General features: G+C 32.7%; 9 protein-coding genes across 9 annotated transcripts; 4 read left to right on the top strand and 5 right to left on the bottom strand.

Moving 5' to 3' along the window:
• Positions 1-5783: 5783 nt before the first annotated feature.
• Positions 5784-6876, top strand: MONOS_17235 (uncharacterized protein; the record flags this gene model as incomplete). Its single annotated transcript, XM_067870135.1, has 5 exons — positions 5784-5850; positions 5917-6410; positions 6470-6570; positions 6640-6714; positions 6783-6876. The coding sequence occupies 5 exons, from the start codon at positions 5784-5786 to the stop codon at positions 6874-6876; spliced, it is 831 nt and encodes a 276-aa protein (XP_067731851.1).
• Positions 6877-8174: 1298 nt separating this feature from the next.
• On the top strand, positions 8175-8600 carry MONOS_11779 (uncharacterized protein; the record flags this gene model as incomplete). The annotated part of the gene is made up of 1 exon (XM_067864343.1): positions 8175-8600. One exon carries the CDS (start codon positions 8175-8177, stop codon positions 8598-8600), a length of 426 nt encoding a protein of 141 aa, XP_067731852.1.
• Positions 8601-10232: 1632 nt separating this feature from the next.
• Positions 10233-11600, bottom strand: MONOS_11778 (uncharacterized protein; the record flags this gene model as incomplete). Its single annotated transcript, XM_067864342.1, has 1 exon — positions 10233-11600. One exon carries the CDS (start codon positions 11598-11600, stop codon positions 10233-10235), a length of 1368 nt encoding a protein of 455 aa, XP_067731853.1.
• Positions 11601-11897: 297 nt separating this feature from the next.
• On the bottom strand, positions 11898-12611 carry MONOS_11777 (uncharacterized protein; the record flags this gene model as incomplete). Its single annotated transcript, XM_067864341.1, has 1 exon — positions 11898-12611. The coding sequence occupies one exon, from the start codon at positions 12609-12611 to the stop codon at positions 11898-11900; it is 714 nt and encodes a 237-aa protein (XP_067731854.1).
• Positions 12612-14344: 1733 nt separating this feature from the next.
• Positions 14345-14542, bottom strand: MONOS_11776 (uncharacterized protein; the record flags this gene model as incomplete). Its single annotated transcript, XM_067864340.1, has 1 exon — positions 14345-14542. One exon carries the CDS (start codon positions 14540-14542, stop codon positions 14345-14347), a length of 198 nt encoding a protein of 65 aa, XP_067731855.1.
• Positions 14543-14647: 105 nt separating this feature from the next.
• MONOS_11775 (uncharacterized protein) lies at positions 14648-15298 on the bottom strand (the record flags this gene model as incomplete). Its single annotated transcript, XM_067864339.1, has 1 exon — positions 14648-15298. One exon carries the CDS (start codon positions 15296-15298, stop codon positions 14648-14650), a length of 651 nt encoding a protein of 216 aa, XP_067731856.1.
• A 3129-nt stretch (positions 15299-18427) lies between these two features.
• MONOS_11774 (uncharacterized protein) lies at positions 18428-19237 on the top strand (the record flags this gene model as incomplete). The annotated part of the gene is made up of 1 exon (XM_067864338.1): positions 18428-19237. One exon carries the CDS (start codon positions 18428-18430, stop codon positions 19235-19237), a length of 810 nt encoding a protein of 269 aa, XP_067731857.1.
• Positions 19238-25088: 5851 nt separating this feature from the next.
• On the bottom strand, positions 25089-26406 carry MONOS_12654 (putative DDE superfamily endonuclease; the record flags this gene model as incomplete). Its single annotated transcript, XM_067865289.1, has 2 exons — positions 25089-26120; positions 26173-26406. The coding sequence occupies 2 exons, from the start codon at positions 26404-26406 to the stop codon at positions 25089-25091; spliced, it is 1266 nt and encodes a 421-aa protein (XP_067731858.1).
• A 254-nt stretch (positions 26407-26660) lies between these two features.
• MONOS_12653 (uncharacterized protein) lies at positions 26661-27858 on the top strand (the record flags this gene model as incomplete). The annotated part of the gene is made up of 2 exons (XM_067865288.1): positions 26661-26694; positions 27626-27858. The coding sequence occupies 2 exons, from the start codon at positions 26661-26663 to the stop codon at positions 27856-27858; spliced, it is 267 nt and encodes an 88-aa protein (XP_067731859.1).
• Positions 27859-27991: the final 133 nt, after the last annotated feature.

Genomic DNA, 27991 nt, shown 5'->3' on the forward strand with positions numbered 1-27991 from the left:
AACATGAAGAACAAGGGTGTTGAACAAAAGGAGGAAAAAAAAGAAAGAAATAGAAGAATGAATGAAAAAGAATGAAAGAAACCATGTAATTCATTGCTTGCGCTTCTCTTTGATTAATTATTTATGATCTATTTCATTCATAAAAAGACCTGCTCGTAGAATCACGTGAAAGCGTTTATTCACGTTTAAAAGCATTCATTCCAAATTATCAAGGTAAATTGCAGAAATATTCCCAACACAAAAAGCAAATTGATATGCAGATTAACATTTAATAAGGATTAATGTTCACATCAAAGGAGTTTGTGGGGGAAAAAAGAAAAAGAGAGAGAATACTGATAAATATTTAGTTTCATGGATTGAGATTTTTTATTTATTTATTTATTTATTAAAAGCTCGAACAAAAACAATCTTCATAATTGGACAAGTTGTTTGTATTGAAAGAATCCATTTACTCTTGAATTTATTCATTTGTGATCAGAAAATAATTTTGATTCAACTATTGTCGTTGAACACAATCAAGCGCAAGATAAATTCGAATCGAAAGATCTCCGGCCTCGACTGAATATATAGAAACACCAAGTCTGAGATGGGTTTACGATTTTTTATCAAGGCAAAAACAATTGCGCATGATAAATCCAGTTCGACTTGATCATGCACGCTTGAGAGCATCGTTAAAAGCAAATATACAGTCTTTTCTTTCTCATTTGCGAACTTTGATGCTGAAGAAAAAATATCATCCTTCGTTAATATTACTATTGGACGAAACAAGTTGTCAGTCCAATGGTCGTCATCATAATAAAAGAATTGCAAATGAGAAATGCAAATACTTGCCATGCTTGGAAACACCTCCTCTTCGTCATTTAACTCTTTTATTTATTGTGAGAGCTGATGGATATCATCTCCCCACTCATCTCCTTTTAAGTTCAAAATATGAAAAAGAAATATACGAACAATGGAATGACGAATCGTTCGTATTGCATTCAACTCAAAAAGGATGGATGACAAAAGAGCTATTTGAAAAAATAATGTTAGAACATGTTCTTCCTTTCATTCAAAAGCAAAGAAAAGTTGTTGAAAGAATTCAACAACATCAATATGAAATATGTCAAAAAAAATCTTGTGAATTGAAAACGAAAGAAAGAAGGTTAGAAAAATGCGATCAGAAAATGAAAAAGAATGAAACAAGTGAAAAAACAACTCAACGAATTTTTCAAGATGAGGACGATCATGAATCAATATTTTTCCATTCATCAGCTGGATCAGAAGAATTTCCAATGGATAACTCAGATTCACCGACAAAATCCCAGCGATCCAAAGATCAGTGCGATAATGAAAATAGTCACAAGGAATCCATTTGTATTGACAAACTGGAACTTTCAGATACAATGTCTTCAGAAGGAGATCGAATTCAAGTGTTGCAGCAACTGCACCAATCCGCATCTGGCCGTTCAAAAGAATCTTCAGAGTGTGGAAATTCTTTTCGAAACAAAAAAAGTTTTCAAATACCATCAAATGGATTTCTTAAAGTTGATGTTGATGAAATTTCTAACTTTCGTGATGAAACTTATTTAAGTTCTTCTGATGAAAGAATGTTTCTAATTGAAGAAGATGATAATAGAGATTGGTGGATAAAGAATGACACTCAGATGCAAAAAGTAAACTTTACGAAAAAAGAAATTACTCAATACGAAAAAATATCCGAAGAAAAAATAAGCAATTCATCACCCTCTGCTTTAATAATTCTTGACGGACACTCTTCAAGACAAAATATCCAGCTGTGGAAAAAGTTTTCTGAAGAAAACGTGGATGTCGTTGTGCTGCCAGCACACACATCTCATATCCTTCAGCCACTTGATCTCGGACCTAATGCAGCACTAAAAAAGCAATTGAAAAATGTTCGAAATGAATCAAGTGTGAGAAAAATGAAAACAGAATTTTTGCCTTTTGTCCAAGCAATCGCAGATTGCTCTTATTATGCGATGGCACCAAGAGTTATAAGGCATGGGTTTTACGAAGCTGGAATAACGTCTTCTCAAATATCTCACGTTCTGAGGCGCACTTTGGATTCCTTGCCTTTCGGTGTGAAACCGGCGAGACAGACAAACCGATGGTCCATCTCTGGTAAACTAATCACATCAAATGCAGTTCTAAAGGAATGGCAAGCCTTTGAAGAGAAAAAGTCTATTTATGATGATGAAAGAGTTGAGAATATTCATAAAACAAATATTAAGCAAAAAACGATAAAAAATAAAAAGGAAAGACCTTCATCTTCAAAAATAACTTCTTCTGATTCCAAGCTTTCAAACCTTGCAACTTATGAGAATACTGGTTTCAATACTGACACTGACGATATCTCATGTTCAACAGATTTCGAATCAGATCCAACTGATTCACAAGAAGGGGAAGAAAATATTTTGGTCGTTCGTGTTTTCAGAAGAAAAAGCAAACGGAAAAGATTTATTTTGTGCCGGTCAGATCATTTGGATAAAGCAGATGGTCGAAAAAAAGTATCTGATTTGTCAAGTTCTTCTAATTATTCTGAAGAAGAATCTTCAGAAACTGATCATCATTCCGACAGATTAAACAAATTGAAAGAAAAGAAAAAAAGATATCTTGACAGCAGTGAATATATAAAAGAAGATCTTTCATCAAGCAACGAAGAAGTAGATTTGGATGAAAAAAAATTGTCCAAAAAACATTCCATGAGATCGGAAAAATGTTTGCCCAAAATATAATCTGAGCATTATGTTCTTTTCACCGATTCTGATGAAAGTGAGTACAATCCAAAGAAATGATTTGTGAGAAATGAACAATCAAAAAAAGTTGAAAAACATATCAAACCTTTTCAATCTCTTCATATCAGACAATAATTATTCAGGAAATCACTATGCAATTTGATTGTCAAACATTTTGTTAATTGCGTTGTTTACAACAACAAGTTTCAATAATTCTTGATAAAGAATTAGGATAACTCTATTTTTATAAAAAAACAAGCATAAGCATTTTTAATGAAAAGAAACAATAATTTTCAGAAAAAAGAAAAAAAAAAACATTTTTGAAAAAAGATAAACAAAAGAAAAAAAACAATTTATTTCATTTTCAAATTTAAAAATGAATCGCATAATAGAAAAGGCACCAAAGTTCCAGACAAAGAAATTAAGTGATCAACAAACCTGCGAAAATAAAAATAAACTTTTTTCATTTTAAAACTTGTCGGAATAAATATACTATCAATGGTCGTGCTATTGTCTATGAAAAGAACAAAATATTATTTTATTGATATCAAAATAAAAATAAAACACAAAGAACAAACCACATAAAGGTGATTCTTCAAAGAATGCGAACTTGCGAACAGTTTTTAACAATACTTATCGATGAAAAAAAGTTAGAAACTACATTTCCTGAATTCATAAAAAGTCTTTCATGGAAATTGGAACACATTGAGTTTTCAAATCATTTGAAATCGAAAATTTTGATTGAAATTGAACAAAATGTAGAATTGAACATCCTCCGTGAAAATCTTTCAAATAATATATCTAGTTAACAAACCACTTAATAATTATTGAATTGTTTAACTATTTCTTCAAAGTTGAATAATTTATTAAACATTGTTGGATTGGAAAAAATTTTATAATGGGTTTGGAACCCATTATTTTGATAGAAAACAATGTGATGATCGTTATTATGATAAATCTGCAAATTCATTACCATTAAAAGTAATTATGCAATAATGGTATTCTTTTGTATTTCATCTATTTCATCTATTGACTTTTTTCATATTTTTTTCATTTTAATAAGAAAATAACATAATTTTTTTTATTTTCCGATTTTTTTCATGTTATAGAAGTAATTTTCAATGTTTCGCCGTAAGAATTTATTTATATTTTCAGTTAATTCTTTGGCATTTTATTATTTAAGAAAAGATTTCAATTTTTCTGTTTTTTTTCACATCACAAGATTGAAAGATGTCAAAGACAAAAATTTTTTAAAAGTTGAGTAATATTTGTTGCAAACAAAAAAAGAATGAAATCATAGAAAGATAACATCAAAATAAAAATGAGAAATGTCAAAATTTTTCTTAAACTGAAAATTGTACCAAAATAGTTAATTTTCAAGAATAAAAATGAATTTTTGAAATCGACATTGAGTTTTAACAAAAATTAACATCATTTGATCAATTTTCATCATCTTTTAAATTATTCAAGATGATATGTGCGGGTTTTTGCAACTGTTCGGGTTTTCCACCATACTATTATGTATTTAAAATTTCATTTTTTACAAAAATTGACATACGAAATAGAAAACGATTTCTCAACAACCAAGTTGGATTTTATCAAATGGATAACCTAATAATATTTGTTGGAAAAAACAAAAAAGAGAGAGAGAATACATAAAATTTCATAATGACTGAAAGAATGTTATTTCTGTTCAACTTTGTCATTTTTAATTTTTCATTTTCTATGATCATTTTGAATATCAGCAAATCATAATAAAGGAAAAGAAAAGAAAGTAAATGAACAAAACATACACAGAAGCCGAAGCAGCGATGATCATTTTATTGAATAAAAATAAACAGGCAAGGCGAATATTGACAGATGATAGAAAACACAGAAAAGGAAAATTTAAAATATATGAAAGAATCAAACGCAAATAGAAATTCCAATTTGAGTCGGAACCGATCGTTGAAAGATGATGAATTGATGTGATGTTTTACGAACTGAATTTATTTTTTTCAAATTCCTCAATGTTTGACAGATATCATGGAAGATGAAAAAAGTTCATCCAAACTTGCCAATTGTTGATTGCAACAACACAAAAGTATTGCCTGAGTATGGTTCAAAAAGGAAGCTGTTCCCTTCATTCCAAAGAAATTGATATTTAATTGGATTCCTTTCTTTCCTCCAAAACTCCATTCTTCCTTTCATGTGTAGAGAAATAACCTTGCTGGAGTGTATCTCACGGAAAATCTATCTTCCTCCTTCTTCTCCAAATCTCATTTCAGCTGAAATGAAAACTGCCTTGAACAACAAGATTGCTTATTATTTCCAATCAAATGAATAAATTTCCTTTTGATGTTTCACTCCCACCAAACTTGAAAAACTCCATCATTTCTATTAGAACTGGACTTTATTCCTTTTCTTCATAGCACAAGATTATTTTGCAAATGAAGCATTGGACCTTGATCTTCTGTCACTCAACAAGCATGTTCCCCATGTTCAAGAACTTTTCTTTTCATTTCTTTTGTTCAGACGATTTGTGATGATTTTCTAAATTTCTTTTCTTTTCTTCTTTCACAATCCAATGATCCATTGACAAACGAGCTCAAAATGACACAGTCCACAAAATATGTCAAATCTTCAACAACCATCTGTTCTTGTTTTCAGACTCATTCTTCTCCACAAAAACTACTAAAAACATCTTCCGTTCGCTCATTCAATTTGCCAGATTTCTTTTCCTCTTTGCTAAAGGATTTGCTATTAATTCCGTTGACAAAAAGATGTGATTCAAAAATTTTATTATCGATTTAAAAAATATCATTCTTCAAATAATATGTTGGTTTTGATCAAAAAGAAACATAAAATTTTCATTTCTGGACTTAGACGGTCAATCCTTGCGGCTTCTTCGCGATATCTTTAACATTTCTTTTTTTAAAGCAAAAACAGAACAGTTTGTGTTGCGATCATTTTAGTACTGCAATATAATCAACGATGTTTGTATTTATCTTTTATTTTGTTATTTGCCAGCTTTGCCCCACTTTTTGAATATTTTTTGCAACAAACAGAATGAGCTTGCCAAATGATATATCTGAAAATGAACTTTTGACCACAGCCAGAACCAAGAAGTTTTCAAGTTTGTTCTTTTATTTGGATTGAACAATTTTGAAAAAGAATTTGTTTTTTTGAATGTTTTTTGAAGAATTGTTTCGTGAACTGGAGCGTTGCAGAGAAGATAAACAAAAACGGAAAATTGAGGAATTGAACAGATTAATTGATGAAATGAATGAAATAGAATTTAGATCAATTTTCACAGAAGAACTATTTAATAAAATTCACCAAATGATTGAAGAAAAGAAAATGCGAATGGAAATTGCCATTATCCTGATAAAACATGTTGGATATTGCAAAGCATTGAAAAGATTTTCTCTTTTTTCTTTTGATAATTCATTGCTGCGTGAAAGAATGAGAGAGATGATGATTGATGAAAATGAGAAGAAAAAGGAAATAAACGAAAAAATTCTTACAGATCTCTGCGAATGCTATTTGTTGTTGAACAGATGGTTTTCATCTGAAATGGATTCAATTTGCGTGCCTTGCCTTCTGAAAGAAACCGGGAAGAAAGAAGAAAATGAGGTAATTCAAAAAGAAGTGGAAATGGTGTTACTGGCTTTGAGTTGCACCTATAAATATGATGTATGTTCGCTTCTATTTCCTTTTTGATGCTTTTGAAATATTTTTTTAATTCTGATTAGAATGTGTCAAAAGAACTGTATTTGAATGAGATCAAAACGATCATCGAATATCATCAGGAGCATCACAACCTTACCCGACTTGCCTATCAATCAGCTTGGAGGTTTTTGATAAACAGATATTATTATGAAAATGAGAAAGATGTGATTATAAATGAACTGCATTTTAAAAGAGAGGTTGCAGGAGAATTAGAAGATCTTTTGAAGTGTATGGATTGGAAAAGAAAAGTTAAAGGAAGAAAAGAAATGTTTATAATAAGGAGATGGTTCGATGTTATTCATAATTTCTTTTCCTCATGCACATTGTGGAACGAAGAACTTGCTGGACTCCTCGGAAGCCTCGTGAAATTATTTCGAACATCAAGGGACAGTCACAAAGATACAAGCTATGGATGCCTCGATTCACTTAGATATGCATCAGAAAAGAGAAATGTGAAAATTGTTGACTTGTTGAAAAGTGGAGCTATTGGTCTCTATTTGGAGGAAATGAAGCAATCAACTTTGGATGAAAAAATTATATGGTATTGTTTTTATTTCTTTTTGAATGTTTCAAAAAAATTTGATGAAAAGAAGGTTGATGAAATTGAAGAAGAAGAAAGAAAAGAAATGAAAAGAAAGACATTTGAAAGGATGGAAGAAGAAGGATTTGAAGATTGCATTGTGAGTTTTCACGAAAAGTTTTTTTCAATAGAAAATATTATAATGGTTCATCTTTGAATATTTTTGATTATTTTGTGAATATTTGAGAAAATGAAACTCACTTTGTTAACAAATATTTTTATTTATTTGTTTTATACCTCTGTGGCATGGCAAGTTGTGGAATTATTTGCCTATCACAAAAAAATAAAAATAAAAATAAAAATAAAAATAAAAATAAAAATAAAAATAAAAAAAAAAAAAAAAGAAAAAGAAAAAAGAAAAAAGAAAAGAAAAAGAAAAAAAAGAAAAAGAAAAAGAAAAGAAAGAAAGAAAAATAAACTAATTAATTAATTAAAATGAAAACAAAATAGTACGAATAATAGAAAAAACTTTTAAAAACTTTAAAAAGAGCTTTGGAAAATTTTGTTGATCGCATATGAAATTTCTGATATTTTTTTGTCAGTGACGATCACTGACAAACTGAAGATGTATGGTCCCATTAGTTCAACAACTCCAATGAAAAATACATATGGCACGACCATTATTATCCGTAGTAATCAACAGATAATCAAAAACCTACCAGACAACTTTAATGTAATAATCTCAGGATATGCAGTACTAAAAGCAAGTGCAGACAAGATGTGCAAGATTGTCCCAATATTTGGTTATTTCGTGGATATGACCAGAGAAGGCTGTAGTAATCGTTTGCTCGTTTGGCCAGGTGAAACTGTAGAAAGTGGTGAAACAGGGGGTTATACAGCTTGGTGATATCTCTAGGCGGAATACTTCAGACAAGAACACCAACATGTTTATTTTTTTTCAAACTTAAATGACAAATGTTTTGAACGCGAAACTTGCGTTAATGTTAATGCAGAAAATACAGTATCAACAAATCGCAAATGAAGTGAACGAAGTGAAAGAAGTTGTCGAAAATGTTAGTGGTGAGTCAATAGAACACATCAGAAACTTATCACAAATTAACTCAAAAATAACCGGGCTGGAGAGTGATATAACTGAAATGAATGCAAAACTTGGGTAAAAAGCGAGAGTTTTCAACACTTACGAAGACATGAGTGAGTGGCTGAGTGTTCAAGATAATGTGAATACTTTGCAAATAGGTCAAACATTCTATATTGTTCTGAAAGATGTTCCTGATTATTGGTTTGATGGAACACAATTTTTGGAGATAGAAACTGAGATAATAACACTCGAAGATTATTACAACAAAACGAATGTTGATGCAATGGTGGAAGCTGCTGTTAATGCTTTGTTCAACAAGATTTACCCAGTTAATTGTGTTATTATGAGATACAGTGCTGACGATCCAAACACACAATACACTGGTACAACATGGACAAAATTGACCACTGGCAGATATGTTAAGTTAGGCGTAATTGCTGGAGAAACTGGTGGTTCAGCCACAATGACAAGTTCATCGACAAAATTGACTGTTGATCAAATGCCTTCACATTCTCATTCGTTAATACTTTTCTAACAAGGTGGATCCAATCATAATGGATATTCTCTTGGCGGACACTTTTCAGAAAACAATAACGGTGTAATGTGTGGGGAAGGAAGCACCAACGAAGTGGGAGGTGTTCAAGGTCATGCTCATACTGTGTCAGTGACTCCATCATATCTCACAATTGAATTTTGGCGTCGAACTGCCTAACTTTGAAACATAAAATAATTTTTGACAGCATCTGGAATCGTTTGATATGTTAAACTAACAAACTTTGTGAAGCATATCGGTAATTCCACAATTTCTTCAGATGGGATAATGGAACAAATAACATTACCGTGTTTGTATTCAATAAATTTTGCTAAATAATTAAAATTCCTTCGTTTCTTCGCAAATGCGTTTGACTTATAAAAGTGAATCATCAGTGTATAACCCTCAGAATAGTTGTGCATACTCTTTTTCATTTGTTGTTTCGTGAAATTTTTCAATGACTCCTTCACTTTACGAATATACATACCTTCAAGCTCCAAATCATTTTCAACTTCTCTGGGAGAATGCAAGTTGAAATAAGCTGAGTGTGGAGTGTCGTTGTAATAATCCACCAATTGTTGCATCATTCGTGGATCAGCCATGTTTCGAACATTATATCCAAAGCCATCTCTAAGTGTTCTGATCGCTCGATAAACAACACTGTTATGTTTCGTTTGTTTGCTGCTTGTGAAGAATGTTTGTATTTCAATTTGTTCAAAGAAATTTGTTTGTCTCCTGCTTGTCCACACAGCTTCACGATCACTTCTAATGTGTTTTGCGTTAACTTGTTTTATCAGTTGTTCCAATGCTCTCAGCAATGCATTTTCTGTTTTATTGCTTATGGTGATAACCACAAGGAACTTCGTATTCACGTTAATTGCTACCATGAATGTGTTCAACAGTCTGTTTCGATCATCATTCAGTATAATAAGGTCAATCTCATATAAATGGAATGCTGGTGAGAAATATGGGTGTTGGAGTTTCAATAAGGGTTTTTGTTGATAATCAGCGGGGACTTCTTTTCTAAACAAAGGTTTGGACTTGAACGGAAAAATCAAGGGTTCAACATTATTTTTCGCAATATTCTTCTGTGTTTCCTTCTGTTGAATTCTTCGCATATGGAGTGGATAATGTTGGTCAATCTGTGGATTAAGTTCGTGGAGCAAATCTAAGTATTCATCATAGTATTGTCGGACTGTTTTGTCACCATAATATATTTTTTCCATATTCTGTTCGATAAGTTTTCGTTTATCTGCATCGTGAGCTGTGAACTGTTTCTTAATAAATGATGACTCAGCTTCTAAATACTCCTGCTTCAAGAACGAATTGATAATTGTGGTCACATTATCTGAAGCTTTGTCCTTGTCCAATGACTGGAATAAATTATTCCATTAGTCAAAAATATTCTCCGAAGCCATTTTCAAATCGTTAAATAACACAATAATTCTTGGCCGATGCATTATACATGAATGATGCGCAACTTTCATCATCTAGCACTACCATTTTCGTGTGTATTCCACTCAGAGCATTCTTTGTGATCCTCAGTTTTTTCATTTCACATTTCACATTCCTCAGGTTCAAAGATACAGACTCAATAACAACATCATCAATCAGTGTTTGCAGGCAATCATTTACTTAAATTTCCTTTAATGTTCCATCCATTCCGATCACTTTAGCTGCAAAGCTCATGTAATTATCATTGGTGTTAACCCCTTTGTTTTTCATAATCTCTATCCCATTGCATCGTATTGTGTAAGATTTTGGAGATAAAGTAATCATCCAATCACAAACTCTCTCAACAGTTAACCCCAACAATTTCTTTTGCTCCTTCACATCTGATGTTCCTGGAAACCAATATCCCACATGTTTGTTATTGAACTCGCGATTGATAAATAATGCATCAAACCCCTGATTTATCCCGAGCTTGGAATGACCACAAATAGACCAATATGCACTATCAGTGTCACCTTCAATGAAATGAATACGTTCTAAATTCAAACATTTCATCATGAAGATGAAGACGAATCTGAGATACCACACTTTGGCGTTATCCAATGTCCATACCGCTGATTGCAAACAAGTGCAGCATGCTGCTTGTCTGGGCTGTTGTTCAACAGTGGACACATTAGCCCCCGGTTTCTGAGATGACACAAATGATAGAAATATTTGAGATCTCACTGTTTCTTCCTTCGATAATAACGCTGTCTTTGGAAATATTTCAGTGTTCATACTATCATAAGCATACGATGAATTCAGCAGTAATTTCATAAACAGTGCTTCATTTTTGTTTCCCTCAGCAATAGCTTTAACCAGTTGATCCATCAAAGCACAAGCAAATGTTTTGAATACAGCGTTCTTGCTGAAGACAGCCATTTCCTTTAAATCATCGATCACAAGCCCACATTCCTTAATCATATAGAAGAGATGCTCGTTTGTGAAAGACATGAACTGGTTGTGAGTGCTAATCAATTGGGTGATTTTTGTCTCACGTTTGCCTATGTGTAATAACTGATGCTTCATTGTGTCCATCATTTTTGTTCCAACAATGTCTTCATTAGTGTTGAATGTTAAGTTTCTGATAATTGGTGGAAAAAATAAACATTTGTTGATGTGTGATTCTTTGATATGTCCTTTCAGTGAAACAATGAATAATTTATCGTGTTCTGCAATGATTCTGTTCAGAACATCCATCTTTGTTGTGTAGAATTCACAATGCCATGGGATGTACATTCGTTTTCCAAAACAGTTCTTTATTGATGAATATGCTGATGGATACAAACTGTTGAAGTCCACACCCATAATGTGAGTCATGATGTTCGGAGTATTTTTTGATATTATCGTGTTGTCAGCATGGTGGAAATGTGATATGTGAGATTCGCCAGCAATGTTGATTCTGTGCATAACATTTGACAATCCCCCAGTTATCGAAGAACGTAATAACGAATATACTCTTGAATCATCGAGTGCGAGAGGCAAGTTATGATACAGCGCGAACTTCTTCATCTGTATTCTCAGTCTCGTGAGGTGTTCATCCCTGTCCGATTTCACAACATTGCAATACAAACACGAAAACTTCACATTATCTATTGAATGTCCTTTCGAATTATCTATTCTGTAGAGTGTGTGCTTATTGTTTGTAGTGAACGAAGCGTTGCACAAATGACATTTTTGTTGAAATAGTTCAACAGCCCAGTCATAATCATCATTAGTTATTGAATTATTTCGCAAACTTTTGGCATCCTGAAGCTTGTATCCATCAACCATTTTCCTCCACTTTTCCGTTGTCAGTTTATATGGTTTCTAATATTTGGAAATAAAGTAATCAGCATGAATATCAAAGTCTGGATATGGTGGATAACCTGTGAATAATGATGGAAAATAACAGGACACAAACTTAGCAGCAGCTGCATTCGATGCTGCAGAAACTGAATGGATCATATCAATTTTGAAACGAGCGAATAAAATAATTTGATTTCTGATGGGTTTAATCATAATAACAGTATCTTGCTCGTTATAATATTTGAAATAATCCCATCTGTTATTGAATTTCTGTTCATCATCAACATATTCGTTGTATTGTGTTTCAATCAGTGTGTTAATACCTTTCAGTGATGAGTGAAACGCTGTATGAGGGAATGGAGTGGTTTGAGTTAGCACTTCTTCATAATTAGATGAATTGATGGCTTCGTGTGGAAACGCACCTTTCTCTTCACTTCCATCACCAAAGTCTTTGACAAACGAGTCAAAAGTTTGAGGAAATACATAATGTATTCGATCAACGAATCTCAATATGATATGTTTGATGTTGTGAGATACCATAATCTGTTTGGCATGGTTCAGTTTACCAAGAACTGATGTCACAGCCAATTCTTCAGATATTTGATACGGGATGATAAATGCGTTGTCGAAGTTCGATGAATTCCAGCCGATAGCATTAACAACTTTTGCATTATATGGGATATTTTCATCCTCATAACGATTTGATTCTGCAATTCGGTCAGCAATTGTAAACATTCACATGATCGCTTTTGTGATAAAACATTCACTATCTGTTGAATCTCGTTTATCGAAATACTGTGTGGACATTTCATCACTTATTACCGCTGTCATTGTAATCGATAATGGTATTAGTTTGCTGACTGTCTGTGTTTTATCCCATGTTTCCTCTTCATCGGCAAACTTTTCTATTGTTTCAAAATCAAAAGCAATTAAATTCATTGTTGGTTTCCACTTGTCCATCATTTCGTGTGCAAGCAAGTATTCAGTTGTTTTGTTGTTCAAAATGGCTGTTGACTCTTGGACCGTTTTATTGTTTTTGTCTCTCCTTCTTTGCATTTAGCTACATGTTTTTCGAAAAGTTCAATACAATGGTTATCGACTTTGTAAGGTCTGGCATACGATAAACAATATGGGCAAACCTTCATTTTTGTCAACTTGTCTGGGTCAACAACGTGCATAATATGCATTCGCTCAGGTGCATTAATGAGCAATACATTCAAAGTTTTCTCAGCCTCAGGGTAAATATAAAACTGTGACAGGTGATAATTGTTTTTGGAGTTGTATGCATACAGATTAACGGAAACATTGAAGAAAGTCGTGAATTTGTCCATTTCTGTTGCAATATTTAATCCTTTGTGTGTTCTCAGATATGGTGTCAACAAACGTTGTTTACTGTTATCATAATTATAGAACTCAGCAAACAAACGCTTCGCTTCACACAACCTCATGTTGCTGCTGATCTTTCTATCAGCCGGCATTGTCAAAAAGGCTAATGCAATAAACATACAGATGGGGTATTCACAATTAACGTGATTAACATTGTGTGTGGCAATGTGTTCCGCAAGCCCCGGGAAGTTCATCCCAATCTCTCGCAAGTAATACACCTTGAACATCACTGAAAATATTGCACACATTCTGTTTCTTGTGTCCAGAAAAGTTAAATCTTTGTTGTCTAGTATCCTCCTGTTCATTGCCTCTTTGAGTCTATCAACATCGAAGGCTGATGACACAATCATCGGTCTGGTTGTGATAAATGCTTGCTCACTGTTTGGTAGAACAGCATGGTATATGTACTGAGGTATTCTATCAATTTACCCTTCCAGTCTTTCGAATATCACACCAAAATCATACTGTATTTTTATCGGCATTTTCATTTTCTCTTGTTCGATAACATGTTTCAAGAAATTGACGATATTCTCGAATGAACAGATGCGATTGTTATAGTAATATCGGTAAGGTTCTGAGTCATCTGATACATAAGTGGGTTTCATTGATTTTCGTATACGCTCCAGTTCAATCTCAAAGTCATGAACTTGGCTTAGGGGAAACAACAAAAGTGTACTGTTTTCTTCATCATCTGATTCAAGAGCTGTTTGTTCAATTTGTTGAGTATTGTTTGTTGACTCGTTAATGAATTGAAGCTTTTTCTTGAAGAATTGTTCTAATGCATTCTTCTTATCAAACTTATCAGCCTCGGTTTCAGCAATCTGGAACATTTGTTGAATATCTTCCATTATTTCGTCTGATATTTTTCGTTCGTTAGTCTCATGAAATGAACAGATGTCATCATAATCACTGTACTTGCCAGCATAACCAAGTATCGAAATATGTTGGTGAAACTGTGAGACTTTCGCAAAGTGATGAACAGCTGTGGGCTTAAACTTAAACTTCTTGCACAATTCAATTAATTGATTTTTATTTAACATTTTAATCACGAAAAAAATAAATTTTCTTTCACTTATTTTGATTTATTCAATATCCATTGCTGATGGATCTGATGGAACAGATGACGAGGAAGCTGAGGCAGAGGAATCTCTGTATTTGTGTACAATATCAATAAAAGGATTGGAATACGCTTCATTGAGATTAAGCTCAATTTGTTTAAGATCTTTCTTATTGAATACTCCTTTAGCCACTTCAAGCGTTGTGTCAGAGTATCTTCCCATTAAACGTTCAAAGTCTCCTGCCGTTAATTTGCCATGCAATTTTTTCCAAGTTCCTCTGTTTTTCTGTAATAAGTGATGGACATCATTAGCTGTGTCATATGAACTTTATGTTGGGTCGATTGCAACGATCATATCTTTTATAAGACATCGAACGAAAATCACGTTTGCAAATTTCATCACACAGGCTGAATATGCCAGTTTTTGTTTTTTCATAAAATCATCAATTGCCGTATCCTTCCAATCAACATCGTTAAGAATCGACTCAACAACCCTTCGTTTGAAGTCAATATTTATGTTAGTGACCTTGTGTCCTTGCACGAACTCCCTTAATGATTGTTTTTTTCGAACCTCATAATCAAGGTATCTATCCACAAAATCCTGTGTTAATTTTTTTCTCTTTAATTCATCACCTGTTACATATCCGTCCGTTGCATATATCTTCCCTTTGGGATCTTTCCATATGATTTTGTCAGGAGTTGCCGGGTTATTATCATGATCAATTTGGTCAAACGTCCAGGCTTTATCTCTCCAAAGCTTCCTCCGTTTTAGATTATCCTCTCCAGATTTTTCTCCGATCAGTTCTTTAATCGTCCGTATCTCACGTTGTTGATTAATTACGATGTCGTATAAGTCCTCCATTTGCTTGTCATGATCACGTTTTTGTTTAGGTTTAGGTTTAATCGTTTTTCTTTGACCTAGTTGTGCCGCAATATCTGGCAACGATATCACACTCTTTGATGAAGTCATTGTTTTCATAGGAGTGAAAAATGATAGATAGTGATGCGAAACAGCTTGTTGACGAGATCAACGTTTTATCATTAGAAAACTGTGTCAATGAAATGATGGAAGACATGAACGATAATCTAACAGATGAGTTGCAGACTGAGATACACCCTGACTTATCCTTCAAACGCAATTCTGTTTCATTACTCGTGAGGGCAAGATGAAGTGGTAAAACATACAGTGTGTTGTACGAAACGGCGAAAGTTAGTGAATTGAACGATCTGTACACAAGATTTCCAGAAATTCAATACAGTCCATATTCGCTGTTTGTGTACATTTCTGATAAAACAATAGATAGAACATTCGCGAGAATGGAAAAGTTCATTAACATCCCCATTGTGCAAGTGCGTTACAAAGAAGCATTTCAAACATTAACCGATATAAGCAGAACCAAAGAACTGCACAATCGCATTCGTTCTGGTGAACAATATGATGAAGATATTCAGCAAGCAGTATTTGATTCATTGAATGTCAATGATTCATAACAAAAACATCATCACACCGCAGTTTTTATTCGATGACTGAATGGAAATATTCAAAAAGAAAGATTGCATCTTCCAACTGTTATTCGAGAATGGACAGCCAATGATCACACACTTCTTATTCTTGCAAGATCCAAAAGGAATAAGTAGTGAGGTGAAAGCTAACTTAGATGCATTGTGGATTTTTGGTGAATTCTCCAAACAGAAGTTCAACTATGTGTATCATCAACTGCCGACAAGCAAAGATCGTGAAGAAATGCGGAATATTTACAAGTATCTGAACAAAAATGATGTGATGCATTGTTCGTTTAACACTGACGAAACTGTCATTAAAACAGTAGTTAATGAGACAATGTTTAAGAAAGATGATGACAAAACAACGACACTGAGAAGACGAACAGTATAAATGAAATAATATGAATGTTCATTCACTTAGCATTTTGAATGTTTTCAGTGCTTCAATAACGACTTCCATCTGCTTTGCCAATGTGTTGATGGAATCAATGATACCGTCGAAATCTGGATTTTGTTTATCTTCGTTGATGGTACTTTGCTCGTGACATTTCTTTAATGATATTTTACCTTGAAGTTTGGTGATTCGATATCCAGGAATGTGAAACTGTTTGTTCAGCTTGCAAGTGGTCAGTTTATTCATCTCCTCTTCATTATCAGCGAGATATTCTTTAAACTCCTGAACTGTTTCAAATGTTCTGATGTCAGGAGAAAAAGGTTCAATGATAGTTAAATCTGGTAATTCTTTTCTAATAGTCTTAGATGTTTTTGACATCTTTTGAAGAAGATAAAATACATTTATTGATTCTGTTTCACATTATCACTTTATTTAAGAACACTATTATTTATGTTTCATTGATGAAATTTGAAACATAATGTGAGGTGTTTGGTTTTGTGATTGATTTGAATTAGATTATTATTATTTATTTATAAATTTTTATTTTCGATATCGATAAATTATTTATTGTTTAATTTTGATTGTCATTAAGCACTTTTCATTAAGCACTTATCATTTATTACTGTGAATTAGGTTTTGATTTTGAGTTCTAAATTCCCTGCGAATTTGACTGCTGAGCAGCTATGAGCAACACTGTCTCATATATCGCAAAGAGGCATGATTTATTTGATTTGACAAATGTTTGAAAATTTGTCGCCTCTGATGGGTATTGAACCCTTGATTTTAATAATGAAAGGCCATGGTATTCCCCTTAAGTTATAAAAGCTAAAAATAAATTTGCATATTTCATATTTTCTTTTATTTTTAAAGATAATAAATGAACATATTTTTTTATCGATACCAAACACCATTGCAATCATTAACACCCATCGACATTAATTACAACACCTCACCCCCCACAAAACGTTACCACACAACCTCCACTTTAGAGACTCAACTCCCGAAAGCATTTGTGAACTCCCAACGAATAAGATACATTCACGTTATTTAGTACAAACTGATCAAGAAAATCGATCTCAATAAAGATCATCCCAACGAACTCGTGGATGGGGACAAAGTCTCCTTGAGCAACTTCGTAGCGAACACTATTGCACTTGATGAACCCCAGCATGTATCTCTTCATGCCGATTTAATTCACGAGGACAGAGACAACGACAGTTTAGTGCGATACTGCAATAATATATCAAAAACGAGACAAATATTAATAGTTCATCAGACGAGATAGCTTCAAAGTGTGGTTTCAAAACTTGGATGGAACACTGTTGGATATGACAAATGTGAAGTTCATGTTGAAGAACATGCTGGAGTATTTGAGTGGACTTTCACATTGATGAAATACAACTGACCACACACGTTTGTTGTATCATTAGTTGAATCGTCAATTATTTCAAACAGTGTCCACTGAAGCGCTATGGTGGATAGCCAATGTCAATATTTTTTGAACAAATGGCATTATGGTGGATTGTCACATAGATGTTTTTCATTTGATTTGGTGGTTGTTTTGGTGTATTCAACTTGAAAAAGTGTAAATCGGTGTCCAGAATACGAAATTGTGGTAATGTCTGAGACTCAGCAGAGGGATTTATAGGTTAAATCTCCGTGCTGGAAGCGTTGACAGGCAGTCCGGATCTTTAAATATCATCTGAGAAGAGCTGCCAACATGCTATTTTTACCAACATGAGCATTTAACTCCTTATTTATCATGATTTTGAGGGTTTTTATTTATTTTCGATTGCATCATCATTCTGCCACATTGCCACATGGAATCGTTGGTGGAATATAACTGGTGGCACACACTTCTTGTATCATTGGTGTATTAATGATTCAAAAAAAACGAATATGTTTTGTTGTTACAAACAATTATCACACTGGCCCGGGTCAATTGGGCAGTTAATTTAGTGCTGTGGCGTTGAAATATTGGGCTAAATCTCCGAGCTTTTCACCTGCACTGTGTGCACCGCATCAATTGTATCCTATAAATAATGTGGGCAAACGGGTGAACTGAGCATAGTGGGCAAAACACATTTAATGTGAAAATTAACTGTTATCGTTCATTTTCGACATTTCCTTTAACATCATCTTCCCCGTAAATTTGCGTAACAAAAATAAATCTGTTTCAAAAAAAATTTTTGTTTTTTTAATTTTTAAAAAATGACAAACCCCCAAACAGACACTGACAACGTGATCCAACAACTAATTGATTCAATGTCAACAGAACAGCAAACGTTGGGAGAACGAATGAAAGATCACATTGTTGACTTGTTCGACTACAAGAAATACTCTGACAAGAAGCAAGGTCAACGCCACACTGGAACAGTTGTCGATATCAGTAAATGTGAGGATCTTTGTGTCGTTGATGTTGACATTAACAAATCCCTTCAAACTGAACAAACGAAAGCCATCAGGAATTCCATCCTCAAGATACTCCCCCGAAATGTGGGACTTGTACAAACAGCTCATGGCTGTCTTCATATTTATTGTGAGCTGTGTGATTATCTCCTCAAATGTTCGTCACAAACCAAAGTGTTTACGAGTCCAGAGTACGATATCGACATTTTTGCAGGTATTGTGGATGAAAAACATAGGTTTGTTGCACAAGTTGACTCTTCATACAGAGAAATGAAAGATGGCAAGAGAATCGTCACCAAATACATTCCCCTCAACAATTACAGGGAGCTCAGGGATTTTTCTCCACTCGAAAGTGTTCTTGACATCTTCGGTATTGATCTCAAAACAGAGAATTCATCAGCCGTAATGGAAGCTGAACCACACAATCTTCTCACACAAGATAATGTCGTTGATATGTTTCCAACTGTCGCTCTTGCTCTTATCGATGGACTCAAAGATGTTAAAATACATAACGACACAGGTTCTTTGTTACTTGATTCTGAGTTAACTCTTTTCTGTTGTTTGCAGCTCTCAATTCTCTTATCAACATTAATGGTTTCGTCAACGGATTGATATATTTTCTTTTCAATCAAATCAAAGAGACAGCCTCTCTTACAGCAAATGCAATCACTAACTTTGAACAGAAACGAAACAGATACAGAGACTGCAAGTCACATCCATTTGTTCAAAAAAAATTGTCAAGAGACGGAATCCAACATATTACAACGATGTGATCATTCCACTCCTCAGAATAGAGAATGAGCAAAATGAATAACCTCCACGAGAGATTACTGCACATGAAATAGATCTCAACTCATCGTTCTCGTTCTCTGAAATCAGGGATCAAGCTTGTCGAAAACAATACTCCTCACTGCCTGAAGTCGCTGAAGATCTCACAAAAGTTCTGAGGTTTGTTGAAGCAAGGATGGAATTCATTGTGAAAGAATTTGACATTCACACCTCTTGTTATTCGATAACATTCAAGACAAAACCTGCAATGAACGAACTGTTCAAAACATAAAAACTCTGGCATGATGATAAAAAGACTTTCACTGTTGAGACAGCTTTCGAACAATACTCTCATGTTCTATCGATTGATGGGGTGAAGTTCTTCACAGATAACCCTCGAATATTCTCTCTATTCCATGGGTTCAAATGCCAAATGGCAAACGAACAAAACGACGAAATCATCAAACCATTCCTTGATTTCACACGAGAAGTTTTCGCCAACGACAACGAATAACTCTATCAATACATCCTCTGTTGGATTGCGTCAATTGTTCAAAATTCTGGTCATAAAGCAGAAACATCACTTGTTCTCAAAGGTTTGCTAGGAATTGTAAAGAATGTCTGGACAAATGTCCTTACTAAACTGTTGGCAGGATATTCATGTCCGAATGTCACAGGGATTGCAGAACTGACAGGACAGTTCAACTCCATCGTCGAAGGGAAAATGCTTATTGTTCAAAACGAATTGAAGAATGTTGGAGATGATCAAACAGCTAACTTTTATGCATTGAAGAGTATAATCACGGATTCAACAATCAGAATCAATGAGAAGAATCAGCCAAGAAGAACAGCTGAGAACGTCGCTTATTTCATATTTGCGACAAATCACACGTACTCGGTGAAGATTGAGATTGATGACAGAAGATATGTTGTTTGTGATTGTAACTCAAAAAACAAGAATAGTCTCATATTCTTCAAGGATTTCACAAGCTCTTTCGACAATGAATTCCATGAACAACTTCTCCGTTATTTCCTCAGCAAAGATCTCTCCAATTTCAACACAAGGGATAATCCAACAACGGAGGCAAAGGAAGATATCATTGCAGCATTACTCTCAGTTATTGAGGTGTTCTGTCAGGAGCATTGCAATAAACTCAAAGAAGTGTGAAGATGTTCCGAAGCACTCAGTTACAGACCAGTTGAATTCAAGAACTATCACTTATTCCAATTTGCAATCAAAGACAGATGTGAGAGAATACGAGAAGGTGGAAGAGGAAACAAAATCCAACGTTATGAACTCAAGCCAGAGTGTGAACCACTTTTCAAACGACAAGAAGATGAAGATTACATGGACTGTTCTGTTGAAATTAACAAAACATATTCGTTTTTTGGAATCATTAATAAACCAATGATACAAGAAGTGTGTGCCACCAGTTATATTCCACCAACGATTCCATGTGGCAATGTGGCAGAATGATGATGCAATCGAAAATAAATAAAAACCCTCAAAATCATGATAAATAAGGAGTTAAATGCTCATGTTGGTAAAAATAGCATGTTGGCAGCTCTTTTCAGATGAAATGAAAAGATCCGGTTTACTGGTTTACAGGTTGACGCTTCCAGCACGAAGATTTTTGTCAATATTTCCCTTCTCCCAGCATCTCGATGTTTCCACAATTTGGAATCCTGAACACAGGTGGACACTTTTTCTGTGCAAAAATATTGATGTTGGCAATCAACTTTAATTCCATCGTAACTTCTGTATGATTCAATCAACAAAACAAATAATGTGAACCACTTGTTATTTTTCGACAATTTGCCCATTTTGCCCACTTTGCTCAGTTTGCCCGTTTGTCCATATTATTTGGAGAATGAAATTGACACGGCGCATCCTGTGCACAAAATGCAGGTGAAAAGCTCGGAGATTTATAACAATATCTCCATGCCACAGAATCACTCACATCACCTGACCAGTTTAACCGGTGAAGGCAAACAACCATAAACTTTTTCCATCAACTCATCTCACATCTCATCACTTTCGATTAGCTTTCTCCTCAATATCTTAATCAATTTCTACTGTTTTTAAGATACATGTTCATTGGAATCCTCAGTTTTATCATTTCGTTTTTCCTGAAACTGTTTTATTTGTTTCTGTCGAGCCGCTTTTGCTTCTTCCACAGTTGTGAATATCTTCTTCAGACCCATTTGGTATAAAACAAAAAACGAAATCAATTATTTTTATTTGCTATTTCACCCACGCTTACATCACATGTTCAACACATGTTCAACTCATGTATTTCATCAACGAAAACACAATTTTTCACACAATTTCACCAATTATTTACCAACTTGAACATAACTTTTGTTAATCTTCCAGTTAATCTTTTTGCTAATTCTCCTCCTTGGAGATATGGTATATCAGCTATGGATATATCTCGATTACACCTATCAATAACTCCATCTTTATAGAACATCACTAAATATCTAATCATGAGAAACCCCATAAGAATATCAGCAATAACCCTCGATCTCTAACTTATTATCATTGCTTATTCCAAATTATGATACAAGATGATAACAGCCAGTAGATATTCATAAATCGATAATATTGATTGACCTAATCGAGATGGATCTATAGCCGAAAACCATATATCAAAAACACAATAAAATCGTTCCATTTTTTGACATTTTTGAAATGTTGGAAAACTTTATGTTTTGATTTCTAGGATACCTGTTTTCGGAAATGAAAATCAATATAATATCAAAATTTGAGAAAGTGTTATAGAGTTATGAGTTAAGCAATTATTCAATGCCATGCGCAAAAAAAACTTTAAAGTCCATATTTTCCCCCATTTGTGCGTATTCGGTTATTTGAATAACAAAAAAATCATTTATGCACGCTTTTTAATTTTCAATCTTATTAGGAACCTTTTTTCACAAATGATAATCGCAAAAAGAAAATAATTACGACTTCTTATGTATTTTTCACCTTTATTAAATTTGACACAAACTCATATGTGTGATTATTTTTGAAATCATAAAATTTTTTTGGGGTTTGTGTTATTTTCTCATTCGCAGTTAATTGCAAAAGAATTTTCAAAAAAGTGTCACTTGCTTTTAAATTGTAGTCTTTCAAACGCATGTTGTCACGGAAAGATTAAGTTCATTTCTGATTTTAATGAAAACATGGAATTAATTTTCAAGTGTTTTTGACCAATTGTTAATTCGAAAATTTTGATAGAAAAAAATATGAAATCAAAAAAAAAGAAAAGAAAAAAAAGAAAAAGAAAAAGAAAAGAAAAAAAGAAAGAAATAAAGAAATAAAGAAATAAAGAAAGAAAAGAAAAGAAAAGAAAAGAAAAGAAAAAAAAAAGAAAGAAAAGAAAAGAAGAAAAAAAAAGGAAAAGAAAGAAAAATTTTACACACATGGGTGATTATTTTTGAAATCATAACTTTTTTCGGTGTGTCGATAATTATGAAAAATCATTGTCATTAACCTTATAATTATCATTTGAATATAAATGCTATTTAATAGTATCAAAAACAAAAGGTTGATGAAAAATAAAGAAAGAGATGTTATTTATTAGAATTATCACTTTTCATTATTCATTAACAAAACTTTTAAAACAAAATTGAAAAAAACCGAAATTTTTGTTCAAACAAATATGATTTCAAAAATTATCACCCATATTTATTCTGAAAATCGTATTGTGAGTTAAAAAAGTGAAATAAGAAAAGAAGGCCAAATATAACATAGAAAAGGTTCAATACAAGTTAAAAGAAATAATGCAGGAATGAAGAATTGAGATGCTATGGCTTTTACGGTCGGTAAGAAATATTTTCTTCATGGCCAGCAAGTTTATGACTTAGATCCTATTTTTATCAAAAAGATAATTGACTTTTTTAACACAAATATTACTTTTAAAAGATACACCAAAAATAATTCAAAATCGAAAATTAATAATTCGAATTCGGAAATTAATTATTCAATTTCGTAATTTATTAATTCGATTTCGAAAAACTTTAATTCAAAATCGAAAATGATTATTTCAATTTCGAAATCCATTATTAACTGAAATTTTTAATTTTTCTCAAGAATGGATTTCAGAAAAATTCAAGTTATTTTTTAACCACTCATATTTTATTACTCAAAAAAAACTTTTTTTTTTTATTGCAACAATCAATAAATCAATTCTTTAAAATTTTTTTTCCATTTTTGAAAATCATCATACAAATAATAATAATATAATAGTTGGGTGCAAAACCCGCACTTGTGCAAAAACCCGCACACTTGACATTTTCTTTCGAAATACTCTTCCACATTCATATATGTGAAAGCGTTTGGCATTTTGATGCCACCTATAACCAAAAACAAAAATTTTTGATCTTTTTTGATCTTTGGATCAAAAATTTTTGTTTTTGATTTTTCATTCGAAATACTTAATATTGGACAAAAAAAAGTTATAGGTTGCATCAAAATGCCAAACGCTTTCACATATATGAATGTGGAAGAGTATTTCGAAAGAAAATGTCAAGTGTGCGGGTTTTTGCACAAGTGCGGGTTTATGCACACACCATAATAAAAATTCATTCTATTGAATCATTTAATAAAAATTGAAAAAATTTAATTATGATTATTGAATTATTTCTTCACAATAATGTGATTGTTTCATTGGCAAAATTTTGAATAATACCTGTTTTAATCATTAAAATGTATTTATTTCCTTTTCAAATTTACTTCAATCAATAAATTTTCATTCAAAATGAAAGAAAATTTTAAAATGAAAATGCGTCATTTTTCAAATATAGATAAACATAATTTGCTGATGAGACAAAAATTTAAAGAATTTATAACCCCAAATACAAGTTATTCATTCCACAAAACAAAAAAATTTTCGTTTCGAAATCGAATTATTCTTTTTCGAAATCAAATTTATAAATTACGAAATAAAATTATTAATTTCCGAATTCGAATTATTAATTTTCGATTTTGAATTATTAATTCCGAAATTGAATTATTCTTTTTCGAATTTGAATTATTTTTAGGTGTATATTTCAGAATGCTGTTAAAAATGTGAATTTAAAAGTCAATTAATTTATTCATTGATTGTGGCATTTGTTTGCTTATAAAAAGTTAAAATAAGTTTCAAAGAAAAAGGGTTGAGACAAAAATCTGACGTCAATGTGAAATGTGAACCATTCATCATGTTTCACCAGAGTTAATAAAATAGAAAAGAAATTTGACAAAAATCAATTTTTTGAAAAGATTTTTTTCCATTTTTTGTTTTTCAACATTTGCACACGAACAACAAATCGAATAAAACGAAGCAAATAATCGAATTTGAAAAAATCGTTAACTGATGGACATGTTTCTTGGTTCTGTTCTTTTCAAGCATTTTGTCCATGACGATAAAAATAGGGTGATTTATAAACCCGAACTTTTTTTTTATTTTGGTTTGATATAAAAAAAATTTTTTTTGAAACAATCATGTTTTAATTTTGAAAATTGAAATGATCAATAATAAACATAATCAACAAGTTCTCTTTTTACAGTTTTTCTGGAATTTTTCTGCTTTGATTCATCATCCAAAATATCATCATTCAAAATGTGGGATTTATTAAATCTTCTTTTTTGGGGCTTTTCAGCTTCGAAAAGAATTTTTTCTTCTTTTTCATCATTATTATCTTTTCTTTTCTAATCTTCTTTCATTTTCTTTTCTTTTTTCCATTCTTCAAGAAATTTTTGTTCAGTAATAATTTTTCCAAAAAAATCAAACCTGTGTGTTCTCTTTTTCAGTGTAACCGAAGGTTCCTTTGGAAGTGTTGATAATACGGAATTCCATTCGTTTAAAAGCACGCCGTTTTTCATGAACGAAGAAACAACAGTTACAGGAAGCAATTCCGTCTGAAGAGCTTGTGGAAGAACGTTGGAAATGGCCTCACGTCGAAGAGAAATGGAAGAATCTGGAGGCACAAAGAAAAGAGAGTTGATGCATTTTTTGAATACAGCAAATACACCACGATCAAGAGGTTGTGTGATGTGTGAACTGTGAGGAATAAAAGTGACGACGTCAATGTTGTTATCAGCAAATTTCTGCCATATGTCAGGCTGAGCCCGAGAAGAATGAGAATCCAAAAGCAGAAGACATCTCTCGTTGGTTTTCATTAATATTTTCCTTCTTTCGATGATTCCAGTTAATAAAACCTCTTCTGCGTATCTTTGAAATATGCTTTCCGTCATCCATCCATCCTTGTTATCCCAAACATCAATGAATGCGCTCAAAAGAACTCGCATTTCCTTTGGTAATTTGTGGCATGGCCACAACACAATGCTTTTGAGAGAATATCCATCTGCAGCAGCTGCGACAACCAAAGTGGCATTTGGCATGTTTGTGGGTGTTGTGTGAAATCCAGCTGGAACTCCTGTGGGGTGAATCACAAGATTTTTGAAGGAATCCGATAAGCGGAGTGAAGATTCATCGGTGTCAAAGATCAGAGAAGGTGAATAATGATGAGAATTGTGAAGATTTTGTAGAAGCTCGTAGAAACGAAGCAGAGCTTGTTGATTGGATACTGAAAGACGTTGGATATCCACATTTCTGGGCATGGACGCTTTGAGCTCAGAATTCCTTTTTGCAAAAAGATATGGATATGATTTGGACACACTGGAATTTTCATCAACATCAGTTTCTGATCGTCTTTTTTTGTCGGATAGGACGGATTCCATCTGAAAAATATTTATTATTAAAAACGAAATATAAATAAATGTGTAATCAAACTAATTCTCTTGTTCTCTTTGCATTTAAACTTGTTCCGGATAAACTTTCGTTTTTTATAACTCCAACAATAATATTCTTGTCATCTTCATAGAATAGTTCTGGCCTGCCAGATTTTCCAACATCTCTTCCACTTTCAACCGCTGAAACTGCTCTGATAACTGCAGAACGCGAGAATTCTTTTGAATTAATTGCGTCGACAATTCGTACATGACCATCTACAACAATACGTGCCATGCGTTCTAATCGATTTTCAATTCTTCGATATTCAAATGACATCTTTTTTTCTCGAAGAATTAACTGTCCTCGTTCTTTTTTATTTTCAACAACACTCATAACAAAAAAATTCTGGTGATGATCTAATTCTAATTTTTGGAAAAAAAATTTTTTTTGGAATGAAAAAAAATCAAAAAAATATTTTCGATTAAATTCTAACTTAGTCAGCCCCGTTGCTATTACCTAATTTCCTCAGGGGAGGCACTAATCGAGAGATGGAGGAGCTAACCCTCCCCCATCAGAGATTAGGTATAGTAATTTAATCAAGAATTTCAGTCATTGATTTTTCCTTATATACCAGAGCTTTTTCGTATATATCTATGATATGTGCAAAGAATAACTGATTGTGAATTGGAAAAAATTAATTTGATTTGATTGAATCAAATATGATTTTACTCAATCAGAATCTTGATCACTTTCAAATTTTGTTATATACCACTTTCGATCGACAAAACTTTGTTTGTTCTTTTTCGTTTGATATTTGCATTTTGGGGTATTAAGACTTTCTTCAAACTAATTATTTATGTTTTTTTCGATATTTTTACAAACTGTCAAATTGTATAAGTGTTTCTGATTCGGATCGAATCAGTTGGATAAAATCATTTTTTTTTGAACGAAGTATATTGTGCCAACAAAAAAAACCAACATTATATATTCATTTTTATCTCGTTTCAGCTTTTCCAACTTTCGTTTTTTGAATATCACTTCGATTAAACATCAAAACCACAATATGGTCTAATATGATTTTTATTCATAATTTTTTGAAACATCAGATATTTTTTTTAGAAAAAAAAGTTGTTAATAATAAATGATTATAATTTATAAATAATTAGAAACATGTCATTAAAAGCGAATGAATGATATGAAGATAAAAAAGCACTGAGAATAATATTCAAAGTATTTTATTGTGAATTAAAAACAGGAAAATGTATTCTCTCTTGAGACGGAGTTACAAATGAAGCTAAAGAACCAAAAGAAAAATTTCTTTCGTTCTCGGAGCTCATTTGAGATTTTAAGGGTGATTGATTTGTAGATGTTGAATTCAATGAAGGAATTGACGTTGAAGATGATATTGTTGATGCTGATCGAGAAGAATCTGAAATTGAAGAATCTTCCAAGATCGAAAAATCAGATTGAATTGTTTCAAAATTATGAGACGATGATAAAAACGACATAAAAGGATTTGTTGATGTTGTTGATGTTGTTGTTGTTGTTGTTGTTGTTGTTGTTGTTGATGATGATGATGATGATGATGATGATGATGATGATGATGATGATGATGATGATGTTGATGTTGATGTTGATGAGACAGAAGAAATCGATGAAGACGTCGATTGCGAAGATAGAATATTAATAAAATCATCTGAAGAGAGATTTAAAGAGTCCCATTGCATTGGAAGATGCCAAGAGTGAAAACAATCTGGTTTTTGTTGTTCGTTGTCTTCTTTTTGTCTTTCTTTTTCTAAAATTTCATCTCTTCTCTCGTTTCTTTCACTTGTCACTTTCTGGACTTCGTTTCTTCTTCTTTCTGTCGCTTGAAGCCTCT

Source organism: Monocercomonoides exilis (assembly GCF_001643675.1).
Source record: "Monocercomonoides exilis strain PA203 chromosome Unknown scaffold10-1930038, whole genome shotgun sequence".
NCBI classification, from domain to species: domain Eukaryota; phylum Preaxostyla; order Oxymonadida; family Polymastigidae; genus Monocercomonoides; species Monocercomonoides exilis.